A 20483-nucleotide genomic window follows, 5' to 3' on the forward strand; every position below is an offset into this window, starting at 1 on the left:
TGACTTGGCGGTCACGTGCTGCCATCTAGTGAATAGCAGAAAGCTTTCCATCCATCTTCTACTGTTTACTCCTTGTTCAGTGTCGCGGGGAACCTGGAGCCTGTCCCAGGGAGCATGGGGCACAAGGCGGGGTACACCCTGGACAAGGTGCCAGTCCATCGCAGGGCACAATCACATACACACTCACACACCCATTCATACACTACGGACAGTTTAGACATGCCAATCAGCCTACCATGCATGTCTTTGGACTGGGGGAGGAAACCAGAGTACCCGGAGGAAACCCCCGCAGCACGGGGAGAACATGCAAACTCCGCACACACATGGGAATCGAACCCCGGACCCGTGAGGCGAACGTGCTAACCACTAAGCCACCGTGCACCCCGCAGAAAGCTTTATGAAGATTAAAAGCGAAAATTTACATTATTCCCCTCTTCATAAATAATAACCCATCTATTGTGAGTTTAGTGTCCAAATTCCAGATATTTCTCCTTTATTTTTGCACTGGAAGTTCGAGGTTAAGTAATGGCACCAGTCATATTATCACTCTTTTATTAACACGCTTCAAACAACATTGTTTGATTCCCAAAACTATCATAAAAAGTATGTTTACACTTTTAAGAACATAAATCAAAACAAATTTAAACGGTTATTCTGCATTTTAGGCACAATGCATACAAAAATTCTAATATTTACTCAAAACTAGATGCCATTTAGTGTAACCAGTCCACCTACTGGTATGTGGGATGAGTAGGATGAAACCAGTGAAATTCAGTGTAAGAACAAAGCCTTTGAGTGCAACATTGCTTTTATACAACAGTTCTGTAAACAAGAAATGAATATCAAGACGACGGACATTTCTCAATAACTGAGAAGCAACTGGATAGCTCACAATGATTGGTACGTTCCTGTTAAAGGCGCTTCTGGTGAAATTGGCTTCCCTTCTTCCTTTTCATTTTCATTTGACAAGCTTTCATATTTTAAGTCGAAAGTTATATTCATGAAAATTGTATCGTCCAATGAGAATGTCACTAACACTACTGTAGTAACCTTTTCGAACTAGGAAGGGGAATTTTATATGGCGAACACAGACATGCGGAGTGATACACGCAGTGAAACGTTCCAGTGCCGTTATACTAAATATAAGCAGCTCAACCGATCAAACTAGTGGACCGGAACTAACTGTTGTACGATAAGGTATAACCACAAATGATTCACTCTGAAAAAGATGAAATCATCAGAAAGTACACGACTATATGTGTTTTGCATAAACGTTTATTGACAGAATACAACAACTGCCCTTAGACTTCCATTATAATTGAGTTTTGACCGAACTAGTGTTCTGCTCTTTTCTCAGTACGGGAAAACATCATGAAATTCTTGTCTGTAGTGATTATTGCATATAAACTACAGATGGGGTAGATAAAGTCGGAGTATTCCTTTAATGCTGATTATTATAATTGAAATACACCCCTCCACATACACACACACACACACACACAGATTTACAGTCTAATCTAAATTCACTTTTTTTTTTAAACCAATAATTTGTATCCAACAGCCAGTTCAACCTGTTCAAGTTATTTGCTTATTTTTTTTTAAATTTACGATTCCTCTTTCTCATCCCCGTGTGTGATAATATAACAAAGAGATTTGTAGTCGATATTCCCAGACACGTCGATCGGGGCCAAGGAAAAAGCCTGCTCCACCTGGACAAGACATGAAGAAGCACAAAAGGCATTATTTACTGTAATTCTATAGTAAAGTAGATACATCAATAATCCAAAATACCTCATTGAGTGTCTCTCCAGTCATGCTCTCTTTATATCTAGACTCTCTTTTGACCTTTTTAAACGTAAACCATTAGGCATCAAAGACACTTGCCATCTCAAGGTAAAGTTACTAGGCAAACTGGGACTTCAAGCATAAAGCCAGCAATTTAGCTAGCTACCATTGGCTACCGCAGCTGAGGAATCTTAAATTCTACCTTGTAAAAGCATAGCAACAGTGTAAACAAGGCAAACTTGTTAGGAATGTCTACTTTTCCCTCAGATATGCTGCTAAATCACATCAGGCAAAATAATATTAACGCTAGGGCCGACCTCGTCGAGATCCAAATGAGCTAGCGAGCTACGTGTCGACGTATGCACACAATTTGGGGTCGTAAAGATTGTTTTCACAGTAATTCACCAACATCTGAGGAAAACATCAATGTTCTCATGGGTTTTGTCTTATTTCACCCATCACTCTCTGTTTACATTTACTTAATGGCTTTGTGCTAGTCAAATTTTTTTCCACAGTTACAAACTTGCCATCGGGATCAACTTGGGGTTCAGTGTCTTGCCCAAGGACACGTTGGTATGTGGAGTCACGTGGGCCGGGAATCGAACCGCCAACCCTACGATTAGTTGACAACCCACTCTACCACCTGGTCCATAGCCGCCCCGCTATATACCATAATGTCTCAGTTGCCTAGCAACAGTGCTCTTGTAGCTTTAACCACTTAAGTGTTACGTGTCAAATGAACAATTGTCACTATGGATTCAATACTACAATGTCGTTAAACTTGTAACGTTGTCTGAATATTAGGACAGCCCGAAAGTGTGCTATGAAACCATGATCGTGACGTAACAAACCTCTTCTGCTGAGAACTTGTCTGCCTGGTTCATCAGAAGCCTTCTGAACCTGAGGTGGGGGAAATGATACCTTATGAAATCTTCACTTCAAAACTTTTTTTTTTTTTTAAAAAAACAAACAAAACAAAACCCCCTTCAAGTAGAAATAAAAACATCTATGCTTTGCACACTCACTCATCCTTATTGACAAAGCCAGTGCTATTGGGGTCGAATAGTTTGAATGCGTTGAGAATGGTGTCCTCTGGGTCGGTACCTGTACAGAGAAATGTTGGTTCAGGTTTAGACGAATTCTAATGGTAAATTATATACCAGAATAATCAACACTTCTAATGATCACTACTACATGGAGTTACATTCAGAGCAAAGTCATTTGTTGGTAGCTTTTGTGTTACTGAGGTAAAAAAAAACAGTGTCGCTGGTATAAAATATCTTGTACCACAGTACGGTTTCGAATCAAATCTGATTGTTCAGAAAGCATGCATTATTTATACTTATTTAAATTTATACTTAAAGCACGGCTCTAACGTAGTTCCGGCTGTAACCTGAACAATAGGTTCATATTAATGCGCTCGTTCTAATATGTTATTGTTTCTATAGTAACAGCTCGTACATAGGTGGATTCTCGATATAAACTAAAACTTTTAAACAACATGTTTTAAAAAAAAAAAATCTGTTTATTATTAAAGTAAAACATATAATTACTGATGTGGTGATGTGCTTTGTGAAGTTTATCAGCACGGGAAAGTCTTCAGGACGGAGGAGTTTACATATTCCAGTTTCTTGCTAAAATGACACGCTGCATTTTTAGAGCGAGAGCGCTGATTGAGTGAGCGAGAGAAAGCGCAAGCATGGTGAGTGAATGAGCTTTTATTGCTGCTAATGTAAATGAGAACAGGAACCGACTTGTCTCTCGGATGTTCGGCGACAATAAATCCAACTATAAACCGTTAAAATGTGGACGTTTCCTACATCACTAAATGAAACATTGTCGTCGTTGGCAGTCTGAGTGGTGTAAGTGGAAAAACACACTCCATACTGTGCTGTCATACAAAAATAATGCACTCTGTAGGAGAAGGGATGCATTAATTTTCTATAACAGCACAGTCTGGAGTGTGTTTTCCCATACTATTTTACTTTAACACCACTTTTAAATGTAATTCTCTTTGTGTATTCAGTCTAAAGTTAGCAGTTTTGTACATACCATTGAGTTTTTCTCCAAAGAGAGCGAGGAAGACCGTGAAGTTGATGGGTCCTTTACCCTCAGCCAACATGGCGTCTAGTTCCTCGTCGCTTACATTCAGTTTTCCTTAGACAGGCAGAAGAACAAGTGGGATACAAGGGGCAGGCTTATTATTGGCTAAATGATAAACCTTTTTTTTTTTTTTTAAATGATGAATCTGTCAAAAACCAGAGGTTATGTGCGTGTTGTGTGTTCAATTCATTCTTTATACTTAAAGGTGTAGTCAGTGAACGTAAAATCCAATTGCAATGGCCAGAACCCCTGAATGTGCGCTCTTAAGTTACAAAGTTCAAATATTCAGCCATTAAGAGTCTTTCTGGGGAACCTTCAAAAGTTCTAGACTGAGTCCTGCAACAGCGTGCAGTGCTTTTTTTTGTTGTTGTTGCTTTTTTATTATTATTTTTTTTTTTTTTTTTATAGAAAGTGATTCCAAACACCACTTTTTCCCCAAAGCTAATAACTCTACAAAACAACCTCTTGTAGCGCCCTTGAAGAAGCCTAAGGCCAGCTAGAGACACCTCATTGTCCTAATTGGTTGACTGTTGGTTGTTTGTTTGTTCTCCCATTTACAGAGCCTGAGGTGCCACAGAGAGCAGATATTTTATTGACAGCTGCCATAATTTGAGCTGCTTTACCAAATATTAGAAGAAGAAAAAAAAATCGACTTCAAAATCAGTGACCCCACCTTTAACAAACGCCAATGTCAAAGGTAACAATCCTAAAAAAAAAAAAAATGCAAGATTATGTAATCATACCTAATTGTGCATAAGTTTCCTTCAGGTCTGATTTCTTAATCACGCCATCTCGGTCCTGATCGATACAGCCAAACGCCTGTAAACGAACCCATGACGATATTATTATATATGATTTGTATGGCACAGTATAAAATGAATATAGTATACTATATACGTATTTATATAATTGATAGTTATCACGGTAAATATGCATCACCTCTTTGAATTCTTGAATCTGTGATTGCTCAAACATGGAGAAAACGTTAGAGGAGGCCCGCTGGGTGTTCTTTCTCTTCGCCGCTGTTTTCTTACTCGCCTGGGGAAAGAAACCAAACATTTAAAGCACGAATGTCATTCTAATTCTAATTATCATAGCTCTAGTGATCATTTTAGAACTTTGTACCACGGATTTAAATCACGGTATCTGTGTGTACAATTTCACATTTTGGAAGAGGACGATATTAAATGATGTATAAAATTATTTCGTCGGCAAAACTGCTAGTAGGCGCTTTTGAAGCTGGCTTGTTGAGAGTATCGCTTTTGGGCAGCAGTAGTTTATTAATATAATGTAGAAATGCACATTTTCTCATTTTCAGTTAGTTATCGATTCTGCTATAACACAGTTTGGGCATTTCACTGTATGCTAACCTAGTCTAAGTGAAAATGGTGCATACTCACCATGTCTGCTGGCTCCTTGTAGCTCTGTGTGTGTGAGTGTGTGTCCGGGTCAGTGGGAACTGATGGAGACTTTATGTATAGCTCACCTTATCACCGGGCTCTTTATAAAAAGAACTTGTTGCCTCTCTCTGTCCCCTAAAAAGGACCGTTAGAGGGCCCTAAAACAGGAGCGTTGATAAGGGCCTAAGTAGCTGGATTCCTGAGAGAGATTGGGAAGAGAGAGAGAAATAGAGAGAGAGAGAGAGAGAGAGAGAGAGAGAGAGAGAGAGTTAGTATTTATGTCCCACTTTATGCAATCTTTGATGCTATGTTATGAAATGAATGCGTTTTTAGTTTCTTTATTGTGTTCTAAGAAGGTGTTGATTCGTTTTCTATGACAGCAGCTTTGACAGTGGTGGCGGCTATAATTCAAATAAAAGTTTCATATTACTGCCCTCGTAATGTAATGTGGAGGGAGTCTCCAGTGTCAGCACATTGCAAGTGTCAATTTTTCGCCCCAGGTTAGCCTTCAGGAGAGAGGACATTTCCAGGATGCTTTCCAGTTTGTCTGTAACATCACAAGCTGTATTTTTCATCTTATTAACTTCAAGTAAGAGAGAAATGACGCGCTCAGGAAATGACTCTTTAAAGTATAACTATATATGGTTCAATAAAAAATGTAAAATTGTAATGGTTAGTAAATTTATTGGGTATAGGAGCTGTGTGGGTATATGTGCTGTTATTGGAAGATAATCAGCTCTGGGGTGGTAACAGAAACTCTGCTTCATGCCAGGCTGCATCATACCACACCGTCAGTGATTATTTTCCATAAGAGCATGCCCCCAATGGAACCAATGGAACCATAATGGGTCCATTGATTCATCCCATTTTGAAAAGGCTACATTTTTAGTCAAATGTTCCAAGCAGAACAGCAACTCGTTATGCGTGCGCCCATCAGTGTGACCAATCATGTGACCAATTCTGTGTAGCCTTTACCTCTTACTGTACTGTATATGTTGTCTGACCTGGTGAAGGGTTAAATATTGCTATTGTGAGATGTTATGGCCAAAGGGAAAAAAACCAAAATGTGTGATGTTGGTTCCTTTACTGGTTTCATAGTTATGAATCTCCCCTGTACTTCATGGAGATAAACCGTCATCGAGTTGGTTTCATCACATTACAAGACCCTGTGTTCCAGAGCTAAAAATAGGATTTGTTCTGGAAGACTCGATAGGTGTGGCTCAGCAGAGGAAATGGACAAACTGGGTGAAGAACTTGCTAGAACAAACCCTTCTGAAGAGAAACACATGCAGATTACAACAATCTCATGATGGAACGGGAGTGCTGGTCTTGGTTTGTTAGACCTCCTTAACCTGACCGTACAGTTGTGCTCATAAATTTACACACCCCTTGCAGAATCTGCCTAATGTTATTATTATTTTTTAATTATTAAGAGGGATCATTACAATTGCATTTATTTTTTTTATTTAGTTCTGCCCTGAATAAACGCTTTCACATGACGGACGTTAACATCTAGTCCGCAAGACACAATAATAACTGAATTTACGCAAACGATCCAGTTCAAAAGTTTACATACACTTGATTCTTAGTACTGTGTGTCGTTACCTGGATGATCAACAACTGTTTTTATGTATTGTGATAGTTGTTCATGAGTCCCTTGTTTGTCCTGAGCAGTTAAACTGCCCACTGTTCTTCAGAAAAAAATCAGAACATGCTGGAAAAGCAAATGATGTGCAGGACCTGGGGGATTTTTCTGAATTTTTCTTCAATCAGATGGGCCTGGCCAGATTTATAAATCTGGTTTAAAGCCAACTGTGAAATTTTCCACTAGAAAACTTGAAAAGAAACACCACAGCTTGTCAGAATTCTGATACTGTTATTAACTTATTTGTAAAACCTTCGATCTGGATGGAAATTCCAATTATCCATCAATTTCTTGGTTGATGCTGGTTGATGATCTGTTGTTGGTGACGGTAGAAAAAAAATTGTACACGTTTTGTTTTGGTTTTCTTCTAACCTTTCGTAAGTAAACCATAATTGGTTTCCGGACGTCACAGTTGCTCTATACGCTCACACACCCCTCCAGTGTTTTTCTTTGCCAATTTTGCCCCATTTAGCAAATCCAGCTGGCCACTTTACCCCAGGACGAGGTAAGTGTTTTCCACAAGCAGTGCGCAGATTCAAGCCTCAGCCTCGGCCGACGGGGTTGCCTAGGCGACAATAAAGGGGGCCAGGTCTGTGACGCTTTTGACAAATTCTTAGAAAAGGGTACTTTGGTGTTGGCATAGTGACTGAGGTGAAAATTTATGAATGAAACCCATTTATTTGAAGAAGTCTGATGAAAAATCGATGTCAGTAGTTACCAGCCAGATCATCAACAACAAGGATTACTGTAAATACGACGCCATGCGTGATGTAAAACGCTGATTCAACAACTGTTATTGAACTGAAATGTGTTGAGGAGTTTCTGAAGGCTGGAGCACGGGTCCTGCGCTGAAAGACGGTGTGAGAGAGGATCGACTGGAGCAGTGATGATGCACTGTTAGAAAATAGGCATAGGAAATCGCACCAAGTGGACTTTACTCTTGAATAAGAGGGACAGTAACGAGCGGGAAGTTCTCCACGTACCAGACAGCATGTTGAGTGTCACTATTTGTTGAAGATGACGACTGGAGCCAAATAACTGTCACAGTCATCACTAGACAAGTTTCAACCGTGAAACGTTTCAGTCGCCACGTGATGCATGGCTCAAAATGCACCCATGACTGTAGGGAGATGAACCTTCACACCATGGAGAAGGTAATGCAGAATTTCTCATCATGATGAATATGATCATTGAGTCGACAACAGTAGATTCACAATAATAGGCACAGTGAAGGCAGTGCTTCAATCGTAAACTCGTGTTATTGTCTGTGTGAAGTTTTGTATGTTTCACCCAGGGTTTCCTTTGCGTTCTCTGGTTTCCTCCAACCTCCCAAATACATGCCAGTATGCAGACTGGCGTTTCTAAATTGCTTCTATGGGTGCATGGTGAATTGGCATCCCATCCCGTCTGCACAGTCTGTATTTCCCACCCTATAGGATCCACCACAACCACAATGAACAAATGACCATAGATTCACTGCATGCCATATAAGTACAATGGACCAAATTATGAAGCTCAAACCTTCTAACAAGACAACAAAGCAGCTACCATAGGAAACATTTCTTTAAAAGCTTTTTTTTTTCTTTTCTGTTCTTTTTTTTTTTAAATTTGAAAACAACTTCCAAATGAAGCGAAACCCAAACCAAGCACAAAATGTTTAAAGGAGGTGGCAATGATATGCTGCGACACTGAATTCCCACCATCTGACTAGAAGCAGCTGTGAGACACTTGTAGGAAAAGAGAGTGAGACAAAACTCACTCACCTATTCACACACACATTTGTCTTACTAGACTTGCAAGAATCACTTTTAAAGAGACATGCACAATGTAAATCTTTTATATTCTCTGGTGTCTGGATGTGGACTCTCTTCATTTCAGACCACAGGTTTTTTACAAGGGTTCAAATCCAGAGACTGAGATACTGCAAATTATTTTGTTGAAAGCTACGGCCAGGTTTTGCAGCTAATATCTCATGGTACATGGCAAGTTTCAACAGTGCCCATAAACCATCAACCACAGCACATCACTAATCCATCATGAGTCAGAGCTAAGTTCTTGTCTGTATTACTTTTGGTGTTAAGTGTGAGAGCTCTGAAATATTCCCTCTTGTGTGCAGTGAAGGTGAAGCAACACAATGTTCTACTTTTGTGTCACTGAGTAATTCAGTGTCCTGATCCTGAGTCACTCCAACATTGCATAGTTATGGGTTTCCCCTGCTCTCCTTTAACACACACACGCACACACTTCACTTGAGTGTGTTCTCGGCTTATAAAACATCTCAATTAGCCGAATCTGATGACTGCTGGGACAATCGTGCAGTACATTTAAAGGAGGAGTTTAACTCAAAACATGAATTTTGCTTCTTTAGTTTGCGCTGGAGTGACTAGGCTAATGTAGCTAACAATTAAGCAGAAATTATAGCTACCAGATTACAGTACGAGTTCGTTATGGCGATTTAAGGCTTTTTCAGTGAGTCACAGGAATCGACTCGGCTCACTTACAAGAGTTGACTCTTTCAGTTCCCAAATGGCTCCGAATCTTACTCTACATTCTGATTAACACAACAACTCTACACCTTGCATTTTGAGTTATAAAATCGATTTGATTCATTTATAATTTGACCAAGGCACTCCATATTTGCATTAACAAATATACTAAGCATTCCTGTATTAACATTACTGTGCTGCTGTGTCTACGTTTAACTTCTTTTAAAGTCAAATCTGATACTGTAATATTCCCTTACCTCACTACACTACAGTACACAACACACTACACATCTTACTAGCCCTGAATCATTACACTCTGCCTGACAACTGTTAATAAGATTCACGTGATGCACTTTGGTCACTGTTTATAAATACAGAACATTTACGCAAAAGAGTCGACTCCCATAAAAGAGTCAGTTCAAGGATTCGACTCGTTTGTGAATGACGTGTCACTAATATACAGTAAATCTTTATATAATGTGTACTCTATTGAAGCAATACTCAAAATCAATTAACTTTTATTTCTTATTTACGTATATTTTATATCTCACAGTTCCACGGTTTTTTTTTGTATCCTAATTTAAAAACTAGCTGTCCTGTAAAAGTATGGCGTAATTATAATTTAAGTAGAAAATCTGACTTCTGGAACATTTCCCCAAACAATTTTCTGGTCTCTGATGTTTTGTCTCTGTAGTTTTGCACTAATTCTAAGCTCGTCTCTACTTACTGCCACGTACAAAGCGGGGGTCCGAATTTGTCCAATATTTGCAAATGAGTATTAAATTGAATAAAGCTGGGATTTAACATCTGATCCACCCCGCCATCAGCTGATCTTTTAGTTGAACAGATTTCAAATGTTCATGCGGTATGTCATCAGCCAGGCGAGCCACATGCAGGTCATGACACTACGGTCATGCTGTATTCGACTCTACCTGATATTTCAGTGGCTTTGACCTAGCAGTGAGTTCCACGGGGCTAATTATAGCTCCGTTTGTTTGTGACCCTGACCATGACACAACTATTTTTAAACATTTAGAAAAGATTAGTGCAGACGATCGTCAAGTAAATCATCACCAGAATAATTTGTGCTTGTATTGATGACACTCTCTTTCGCAACACAGGGTCACTCAGTTTACTTAGCTGTAAATGACTAGGCGAACACCAGTATATTTTTATTTAATCTGAGACAAGTACTTTAAAAAAAAAAAAAAAAAAATTATATATATTTTTTTAATAAATATAGTTGTATTGAATTTTCTTAAAATTTTATTTTCAAATTGAAGCGTTGTCTTATTGGCTATGTTATAATTAACTTGTGGTAAAATCTTTGTGTAAGTGAATATATTCAAGTAAATATATTATGCAGAATGAAACAGAAATCACGACTATAACCAAATGGAAAAGGCTCGTTTTGGATAGATTTATTTGGAAAATCATTCCGGTAGTGAGTGTCGGGTGTTTCTACGTAAAAATGTATCTTACGGATAGTTAACAACAATGTAAATGCACACTCAAGGGTGACTTTTACTGTTCAAATGATTCCCCTTAAATAAGTATCAAAGGCACACTATTCCTTTTAGTTGGCATGTGTATAACCCCAAAAACAACAGATTAGTATTTTCTACAGAAATCATGCTAAAATTATTACTTCTGTATGCTATTAGTAAAAAATAATAATAATAATAAAAATTCCAGCCAGCATATAACAGATGACATCAATATTAGCAATAGAAGTATGGCTTCAGTTTTTCATTCCAACCAAGCAAACCCGAATCCACTTCTTTAAGAAAAAATGGAATATAAATGATTATTTTTATATTACCGTGTGAATCCATTTAACATCTCGTACTTGAAACGCCCTTTTCTACGTCTCGTCCATTATAGGTTATGAAAAAAATGTAAATTTTTTTTCCCCCTAAAATATTTGGAATATCCTGAAGACCACGGGACGTTGAAAATAAACTTCTCTCGTTCTTTTTTTTCTTTCTTTAATTATTTTTTTTTTTTTAAATGATCTTGTGATATTGACTAATGAGTTCACTTTTAATTTACAACCCTCTTACCCAAATTAAATGTTGTACATACCATTTAAAAGATTTAAAAATGACGGTGAAATGTTTCTCTAGCTTGTTATTCAATATAATATAAATAAAGACTCCACTAAATAGATCTGATCTTAAAATTCTACTGATGTCCATTTAGTCATTTAGCGACCTAAAAAGGTCAGAATTTTCTGTGAAATCACATACGTTTATATAAAAAAAAAAAAAAAAAAGACCGTGTTAACATTGTTTTAAACAATTATACTAAGCAGGATGGTTCAAGATTCTCCGATTACAACATGCACTCATTCCTCTGTTGAAAATCCCAGTTTTAGCCAACTCTTATCTCTCCGATATCTTACGTTAGATGGTATGTGATTTGGACTTTAGCCTGAGTTATATTTACACCGGGGTTAGAAAAGTTGGTTCATGCAAACAAAGTTGTCTAAATTTAGGAAACTTTTGAGTTCAAGGTAACTTATTTCTAATTTTAGAACACATCCCAGAATATCTGCAAAGACTTTTTACTATAAAGTAAAGAATCAGAAGTGCAATGAGACCAAAATACAGAACATTTATATATATATATATATATACACACATAGTAAATTAATATTGAAATATTAAAGTATTAGTCATTTTGTATGTTGTCATTGGAAAAAAAAAACATAATGAACATGCATAGCAATATATATATACGTTTCCATCATATCTAAAATTAATTCTAGAGTTTAACCCTTGTGTGTCCTTATGGACCTTTTTGTCTTTATCATTTTTTAATATTTTTTTAAATCATTTTGTCTGTGTTAATGCAAACAGCATAAATTTAGCAAAAGGTGTGTATTTTTTATTGGAACTTTAATATTTCACACTAATTTGCTTTCATACATCTATTTTAAACTAGGTACACAAAACAGTTACACTCCGGACTTTAAAGACAAAACTGTCCCCCATTGAAACCCGTTCAATCTGCAATATTTAATCCCCAATATTTAATATTGAATTAAATCCCCGTGACGTTTAAGCGTGAAATCATGCGTTCCGTGTTAACAGGCTTTTATTTTGTTGGGAAGGTTTCAAAACCTCGAATTTCTTAAGAATATTCTGAAATGTGTAGTGCTTTCTCGGGTTTAGCTTGTGGGGGGGAAATAAATTTTCCTTTTGCTTTTTTCTGATCCTGCTGTATCATAGAGTGTGTGTGTACTGAGAAATTTTAGGTGTGTGTGTGTGTGTGAACAGTTTGAAAGAAAGAAATGATATTGTACTGGAAATCACGAACCGCACCCCGTATGTACGAGTCAAAGAAGATTCCTTCTTGAGCTTTTGCTTTTATGTAAAGAACCCGGCGTTTAAAGGGTTAAAATTCTGAAAATGAATGAACGCTTGGTAATTATGATCAGAACTGATTCTGGTTTAAAAAAAAAAAAAAAAAAAAGTCAGTGAAAGTGGAAAAAATATTAATATATAATATTTTTTGACATGGACATTTTTGTCCTTTATGGACCTGAGTGATAGGTTGTTTTTTTTCATTTTTTTTTTAATTTGACACTGCATAAAAAATATGAATGCATCAAAATGAATGTTGTTGTTAATCCTTGACATATCAAAGACTGTAGTGATCAAAGAAAAAAAAAATATGCTTAGCATTTAGTATATGGAAAATAATTACTGTTTTTCTTTTTTTTCATAGAGAAACATGTGCGGCATTACGTAAACAACCCGGCATTTAAAGGGTTGCAATTCTGAAAATGAATGAATGTTTGGTAATTATGATTAGAACTGATGCTGGTGAATAAAAATCAGTGAAAATGGAGAATAATATTAATATATAATCTTTTTGACAGTTTTTGGACCCTATGGACCTATGTGTAACTTTTTTCATTGACACACAAGGGTTAAAAACATTTCCAAGCCATATTCTGTGTCCTTGACTCCCAACATGATGGGTCAATGGTGTGAGTGTGTGTGTGTGTGTGTGTGTACGAGAGATGGGAGGGGTGTGTGTACACAGAGCACTAAGTACCTGGACCGCCTTTCCTTCTCTTGGGGCATAAAAAGAGTGGAGCGTCTCACTGGCCCCTCAGACACACTTTTACACGCTAAACACATTAACTCACTCGCGCACACATTTGCTGGGAAGCTTTCGCAAAGATGCCATGCCTCACTGCCGCCCGCCAACAGAGACTCAGAATGCCGAGCTCTTACAAGTCAATGGAGACGATTCACATGGTAATACTGGTTAAAGTTGTAAATGACAGCTTACAACTTTGCTACATTTTAGGCTTCATCAGTGTTAATCGGTGTACTGTATAAATTGTGTAAACCCGTTGTCTGTGTGTGTACGCAGGTGGACCAAATCCTGTCCGAGTTCCAGCTCAGTAAAGAGGAGCTGAAGGAGGTGATGAGACGGATGCAGAGGGAGATGAACCGAGGACTTCGTGTGGAAACACACGAGGAAGCCAGCGTTAAAATGCTGCCCACTTACGTCTGCTCCACTCCCGAAGGCTCTGGTCAGTGTCACAAGTTTCACTGTCGCACTGAAATTATGACAACAATAGAGCTAATAATTCCTTCAAGCCTATCTCACTCATTATTGGTTAACTGAAGCAATGTTGGGTTCTCAGTAAAGCACAATGTAATAGATGTAGTACTCTGATATTTTGAAGTTTGTGTGCAGCTTGAAAGATGCTACACTGCCTTCAATATCCAAGCTATATTTGCGTGCGTGTTCCTCCAGAGGTCGGAGACTTCCTGGCACTAGACCTAGGTGGCACTAATTTCCGCGTGATGCTGGTGGTGGTGGGCGAGGATGAGGAGAGAGGCTGGAAGATCGAGACCAAGCACCGCATGTACTCCATCCCCGAGGACGCCATGACTGGGACTGCGGAAATGGTAAATCAAAAAATATTCCCTCGTAGTTCTAATCTAAAAGGATGAGAATCTTTCCAGAAACTCTAACTTTCCTTTCCGTCCGTCCCGTTCAGCTCTTCGACTACATCTCAGAGTGCATATCCGACTTCCTGGATAAGCACAACATCAAACATAAGAAACTTCCTCTGGGATTCACGTTTTCATTTCCAGTCCGCCATGAGGACCTGGATAAGGTGAGTTCCTGCTCCCCAGACGAGTTAGAGGTGGAACTGTGTGGTAAATTTGCAATATGATAACGATCCAACACGGTTCTACGGGATTTATTTATTTATTTATTTATTTTCATGTTTGCTGATGTTTAATGATCTTTATTCACTTGTATCAGGGCATCCTACTGAACTGGACTAAAGGGTTCAAGGCCTCTGGCGCGGAAGGCAACAACGTCGTTGGTCTCCTTAGAGATGCCATAAAACGGAGAGGGGTCAGTATACACTTTGACGATTTGATGCGGAATTTTAAAAAAACGCCATCTGTAATGCCATCACTAAACCATTCTGAGCAGATTGAATATAAAGGTTACGACTTTTACTCACGAAATAATAAACAATGGGTAAATTTGTCTCTGTAGGACTTTGAGATGGACATAGTTGCGATGGTGAATGACACGGTGGCCACAATGATCTCCTGTTACTATGAGGACCGAAGCTGCGAGGTTGGCATGATAGTGGGTAAGCAGATAAAACACACACACACACACACACACACACCATTTATGACAGGAACATGGAATATTTTAATGGCTACAACAGGGGAGGGGAAACAAGTCATAAAGTCATTTCTTGCTCACTGTGTGCCTCAGGAACAGGATGCAATGTGTGCTACATGGAGGAGATGCACTCAGTGGAGCTGGTGGAAGGGGAGGAGGGGAGGATGTGCGTGAACACAGAGTGGGGAGCGTTCGGAGGGAATGGAGAGCTGGAAGACTTTCGTTTGGAATATGACCGAGTGGTGGACGAGGCATCGCTCAATCCAGGAAAACAGCTGTGAGTCACTTACTACAGATTCCCAAAGAATAGCAAATCGCACTGTACACAGAAACAGCTCAGCTACACTCGACTAATAAAACAAACGAATACAATCGCCATCCCATGAGAGAGATCCATCCATCCATCCATCCATCCACAATTATGAAATTACACACAGCAATCCAGACAGAAAGACAGACACTGAGACAGACAGACACACAGATAGACAGACACACAGATAAACAGAGAGAATGACTTACCAACACCTAAAAAAATTCAAACCCCCAGACAGAGAGAATGACGTACAGACACCCAGACGGACAGGTAGACAGACAGACCCACACATGCAGATAGACTGCTAAAAGACAGACAGTCAGACATTCAGACAGAAATACAGACAAACAGAAAGACAGACAGGTGCAGTGAGGGTTGTTGTTTTGTTGTGTTGCTGTAGACACAGACAGACAGACAAACATAAACACAGACAGACATGCAGGGAGACTATAATACTATCATTCTAGACAGTCAGACAGGTGCTATGAGGGCCATTGCTTTGGTGAAGTAGACAGAAAGACCCACAGACAAACAGACAGACAAACCCACATGGGCAGATGTGCTGTGGTGCATTAGACACACAGACAGGCAGACAGACAGACAGGTGCTGTAAGAATCCCAGCATCAAGTAGCAACCAACACAGTTTACGGTCCCTGTGATGTCGATGCAATGTGCCACGGTGTCTGTCACCATGCACCTGCCTTTATACCGTAACACAAACACAGCAGTTCCTCGAAACGCTGCAGCTCTGACGTCTGCAAGCGCGTTGTCAGGGAAAGGCTGATGCTCTTTTTTAAGAATTCCCACACTTACCTGTGTGTTACTGGATTAATCGAGACTCTCGACTTGCTCTTGACGGTTCTCCAGGTGACCGTGTTGTTTTTCTGTCAGCACTGAGACCACGTCAGAGCCAAACCATGTGCCAGGAGATTAATGGCTACCACAGCCGATCATTAGCGATGTAGCCGGCTTAATGGCTGTTTACAGTGCAGAGTTAAAATCACCTGTTATTAACTCATGCAGAGATACAGTGGATCAAACTTAACTCCTTAAGGAGTGTTAACTCATTTAACACTGACGGATTCACACACACACACACACACACACACACACACACACACGGATTTTATCCTGACTATTCTTGTGAGAACCTTCCATGCAGCAAATTAATGCTGTGCTACTCCTAAATCTAATGCTAATCTTAATCAAAAGGAAAGCTTTTGGCTCTTTTAGCTTTTTAAATAAAGTTTTCTTTGTGGGGACCAGCCAAATGTCCCCATAAGATATTCCTATCTTTGTGGGGAAATCTGGTCCCCACCAGGATATTAAAAACCTTCCCACACACACACATTACAATGACATTGTGAAGCCACACAACAACAAAAAATTCATTTACAAAATCATATTTCCAACGAACGCTGTGTTCTCTCCTTAGCTACGAGAAGCTGATCAGTGGGAAGTACATGGGCGAGCTGGTGCGTCTCGTTCTGATGAAGCTGGTGAATGAAGACTTGCTCTTCAACGGTGAAGCTTCAGACATGCTGAAGACACGGGGCAGCTTTGAGACTCGCTTTGTCTCCCAGATTGAGAGGTAGATTGAAAGATATGCATTTGAAATGATTATGGTTTAGAATCTGAGGCATCTTGAAGATATTATACCATTCCACAAAGTCACAGAACCAGAGCCACTCAGTGGTGAGGTAACAGCATAACAAGCAAGGCTACACAAGCAAAACCACAAGAAGAAAAAAAAAACAACCTAATTCCCTGAGCGAATAACCCGTATACCGACCCCATCTCTCCTATCATACGAGGAACCCAGCCAACATTTCTCTTGGTTTATAAATAATGGCATAACTCCCCACTGAGCTGTTAGCGTGTCATCCGGGTCACGGCACCACGTTGTTAGAACTTGATGTTTATGCACTTATCTGAGCGCCTTTAGATCAGATCAGTAATTTTTCAGACAGACACTACAGCCTCAGAAAGATGGTCAGTCTACACCGGTCAGTTCACCTCATTCAAGTTGCCTAGCGAAACTAGCAAGAATAATGATGAATAATGGTTTAAACTAATGATTAATGATAAATGAGCTGAACTGTTTTCAATCTAATTAGCATTGATAGCTTGAGTTAATATCGGCTATATGTGTGTGTTTTCAAGTTTTTATACGTTGAGTTCACATTCAAAGTTCAGAGTTCACGTTCGGCTGCATGTTTAGAGAAATCATTTCGCAATGAAGTAGGTTCTCGCTAACAAGAACACCGGTTATTTAGCCTGCTTGTTAAGGCAGTGAACCATCAAAATTTGTGTTTCTACACTCTGTATTTCAACATTGGCCAGTTGATGAAGATTGAAGGCAGCTAATTTAATTAAATTACAAGCTAAATTAAATTACATTTAAGTATTTACTAGCGCATTGTAATTTGTGGTTAGCCTGTACACTATACGGTTATTTTATGTTTAGCATGTTTACTACAGAGCTCATTTGTGTTTAACCTGTTTAATATAGTGCTAGCTCAAATTAGAATCAAATCCTGTTTTTCGTCCTTCAGTGACACAGGGGACAGGAAACAAATCTACAACATCCTGAGCTCACTTGGGGTACTGCCGAGCAAACTGGACTGCGACATTGTGCGTTTGGCCTGTGAGAGCGTGTCCACTCGCGCAGCGCAGATCTGTGGAGCTGGACTCGCCGGAGTGATTAACGTCATGAGAGAGCGGCGTTGCTTGGACGAGCTGAAGATCACTGTGGGAGTGGACGGCTCCGTCTACAAACTCCACCCATGGTGAGGAGAGCTGGAAAATGCTCAGAATCGTACACTACTGTTCTAAATAGTATGTCCTAGCACTGGTTTGATCACAGTATTTTGTTTAGTAGTCTGCTGTTTTGGACATACAATGTGGAAGGTTAAAACCATCCTTACATCGTAATCACAAAAGAATTTGAAATGTTTATATTTGTATTTTTATGCCAGTGTAACAGAATTAACAAGTACAAAGCTAGCAAGCTAACAGTCTGCGTGGTAATTGGATTGTTTGAAAGAAATCTGCCAGCACTTTGTATAGACAGAGTACTTCGCCTAGCTTTTAATTAAGCAGTTAATCAAGTTAAATTTATTTAAGGTTTATTAATGTAATGCTAGTTCTTAACTACCCTATTTACTATAAGGCTAGTTCTTAACTACCCTATTTACTATAATGCTAGTTCTTGATTACCATTTTTACTATAATGCTAGTTCTTAACTACCCTATTTACTATAATGCTAGTTCTTAACTACCCTTTTTTACTATAATGCTAGTTCTTAACTACCCCTTTTTACTATAATGCTAGTTCTTAACTACCCTTTTTTACTATAATGCTAGTTCTTAACTACCCCTTTTTACTATAATGTTAGTTCTTAACTACCCCTTTTTACTATAATGCTAGTTCTTAACTACCCCTTTTTACTATAATGCTAGTTCTTAACTACCCCTTTTTTAACTATAATGTTAGTTCTTAACTACCCCTTTTTACTATAATGCTAGTTCTTAACTACCCCTTTTTACTATAATGCTAGTTCTTAACTACCCCTTTTTTACTATAATGTTAGTTCTTAACTACCCCTTTTTACTATAATGCTAGTTCTTAACTACCCCTTTTTTACTCTAATGCTAGTTCTTAACTACCCCTTTTTACTATAATGCTAGTTCTTAACTACCCCTTTTTACTATAATGCTAGTTCTTAACTACCCCTTTTTTACTATAATGTTAGTTCTTAACTACCCCTTTTTACTATAATGCTAGTTCTTAACTACCCCTTTTTTACTCTAATGCTAGTTCTTAACTACCCCTTTTTACTCTAATGCTAGTTCTTAACTACCCTTTTTACTATAATGCTAGTTCTTAACTACCCCTTTTTACTATAATGCTAGTTCTTAACTACCCCTTTTTACTCTAATGCTAGTTCTTAACTACCCTTTTTACTCTAATGCTAGTTCTTAACTACCCCTTTTTACTCTAATGCTAGTTCTTAACTACCCCTTTTTACTCTAATGCTAGTTCTTAACTACCCTTTTTTACTCTAATGCTAGTTCTTAACTACCCTTTTTTACTATAATGCTAGTTCTTAACTACCCCAATTTTATCATTTGCTATTAGCTGTGGTTTTATTGAAGTTGTTCAACTCTGCTTGATTCAGTTGGAATTTCGATTCAGTTTGAAATCAGTGCAAAATATTGCTCCATGCCTAAAAATTGTTCAGTATGGTCCCACTTTTGAATAAAATAATCATGCCACTGTAGTACACGATACAGGAAGTTATCAGGACCAGACATATGGGTAGAATCAAATCTCGATGCCAAGTGCTGAGTTCATTTACCTCTCGTTCCAGGTTCAAAGAGCGGTTTCACAAAGTCGTCTGGGACATGACACCTAACTGCGACATTACCTTCATCCAGTCAGAAGAAGGCAGTGGCCGAGGAGCCGCGCTTATCTCCGCCGTGGCCAGCAAGATGGCCGCCTGCACGATAGAGCCATGATGGATGAGATCATGGACTGGCTCCTGAACTCACCTTAGCTGCAGGATCTCTGCGATGATGAAGGACGCTCATCTGGAGTGGCCTTGTAAGGCTCCGTTCGCACAGGATATCCGTTTCCCACTGTGGGATTTGTCATGCAGAGGCTATATTTTGGTCGGCCAGATCAGACCTTTATGTACATATCCAGTTGTTTTCTTATGCTTTCTGTGCAAAGAATATTAAATACACACATATTCATGCATACACATATTCACGCTAACAAGCGAATAAGATTGACCTTTGGGCGATACAGTAATCTTAACACAGACAGCAGTCTATGTAGACGTATTTAGTGTTTAATACATTGTGTGGTGGTTAGAGCATAATTCTGTTATTTGGTTTTAGCTTATTTTATTTATTTATTATTATTATAATTTTCCGTACTGTGTTTTCATTCTGTAATAAAACATGCTTAATTTAAATATGTTATACAGCTGAGGAATCAACAGTGTAAAAATGCTTCATTTATGTAAATAAAGTTCCTGAATTATACGTCACACTCTGACTATTG

The 20483-nt window shown here is 38.7% G+C and overlaps 2 protein-coding genes across 3 annotated transcripts; one reads left to right on the forward strand and one right to left on the reverse strand.

Moving 5' to 3' along the window:
* Positions 1-1259: 1259 nt before the first annotated feature.
* On the reverse strand, positions 1260-5500 carry myl7 (myosin, light chain 7, regulatory). Of its 2 annotated transcripts, none has more exons than XM_053624141.1 (7): positions 5375-5500; positions 4828-4926; positions 4632-4707; positions 3838-3942; positions 2811-2889; positions 2637-2685; positions 1260-1709 (listed from the first exon to the last, which is right to left on the reverse strand). In XM_053624141.1, the coding sequence occupies exons 2-7, from the start codon at positions 4861-4863 to the stop codon at positions 1605-1607; spliced, it is 450 nt and encodes a 149-aa protein (XP_053480116.1). In that variant the 5' UTR covers positions 4864-4926; positions 5375-5500; the 3' UTR covers positions 1260-1604. The 2 variants fall into 2 exon arrangements, with proteins under 2 accessions (XP_053480116.1, XP_053480115.1); XM_053624140.1 differs by having other exon boundaries at positions 5289-5394.
* Positions 5501-13458: 7958 nt separating this feature from the next.
* Positions 13459-20362, forward strand: gck (glucokinase (hexokinase 4)). The gene is made up of 10 exons (XM_053624143.1): positions 13459-13690; positions 13809-13971; positions 14199-14353; positions 14446-14565; positions 14718-14813; positions 14961-15060; positions 15192-15375; positions 16848-17003; positions 17968-18201; positions 19786-20362. Exons 1-10 carry the CDS (start codon positions 13613-13615, stop codon positions 19931-19933), a joined length of 1434 nt encoding a protein of 477 aa, XP_053480118.1. The 5' UTR covers positions 13459-13612; the 3' UTR covers positions 19934-20362.
* The last annotated feature ends 121 nt before the right edge of the window (positions 20363-20483 follow it).

The sequence above is a fragment of the Ictalurus furcatus genome, chromosome 5, assembly GCF_023375685.1.
Source record: "Ictalurus furcatus strain D&B chromosome 5, Billie_1.0, whole genome shotgun sequence".
Lineage (NCBI taxonomy): Eukaryota > Metazoa > Chordata > Actinopteri > Siluriformes > Ictaluridae > Ictalurus > Ictalurus furcatus.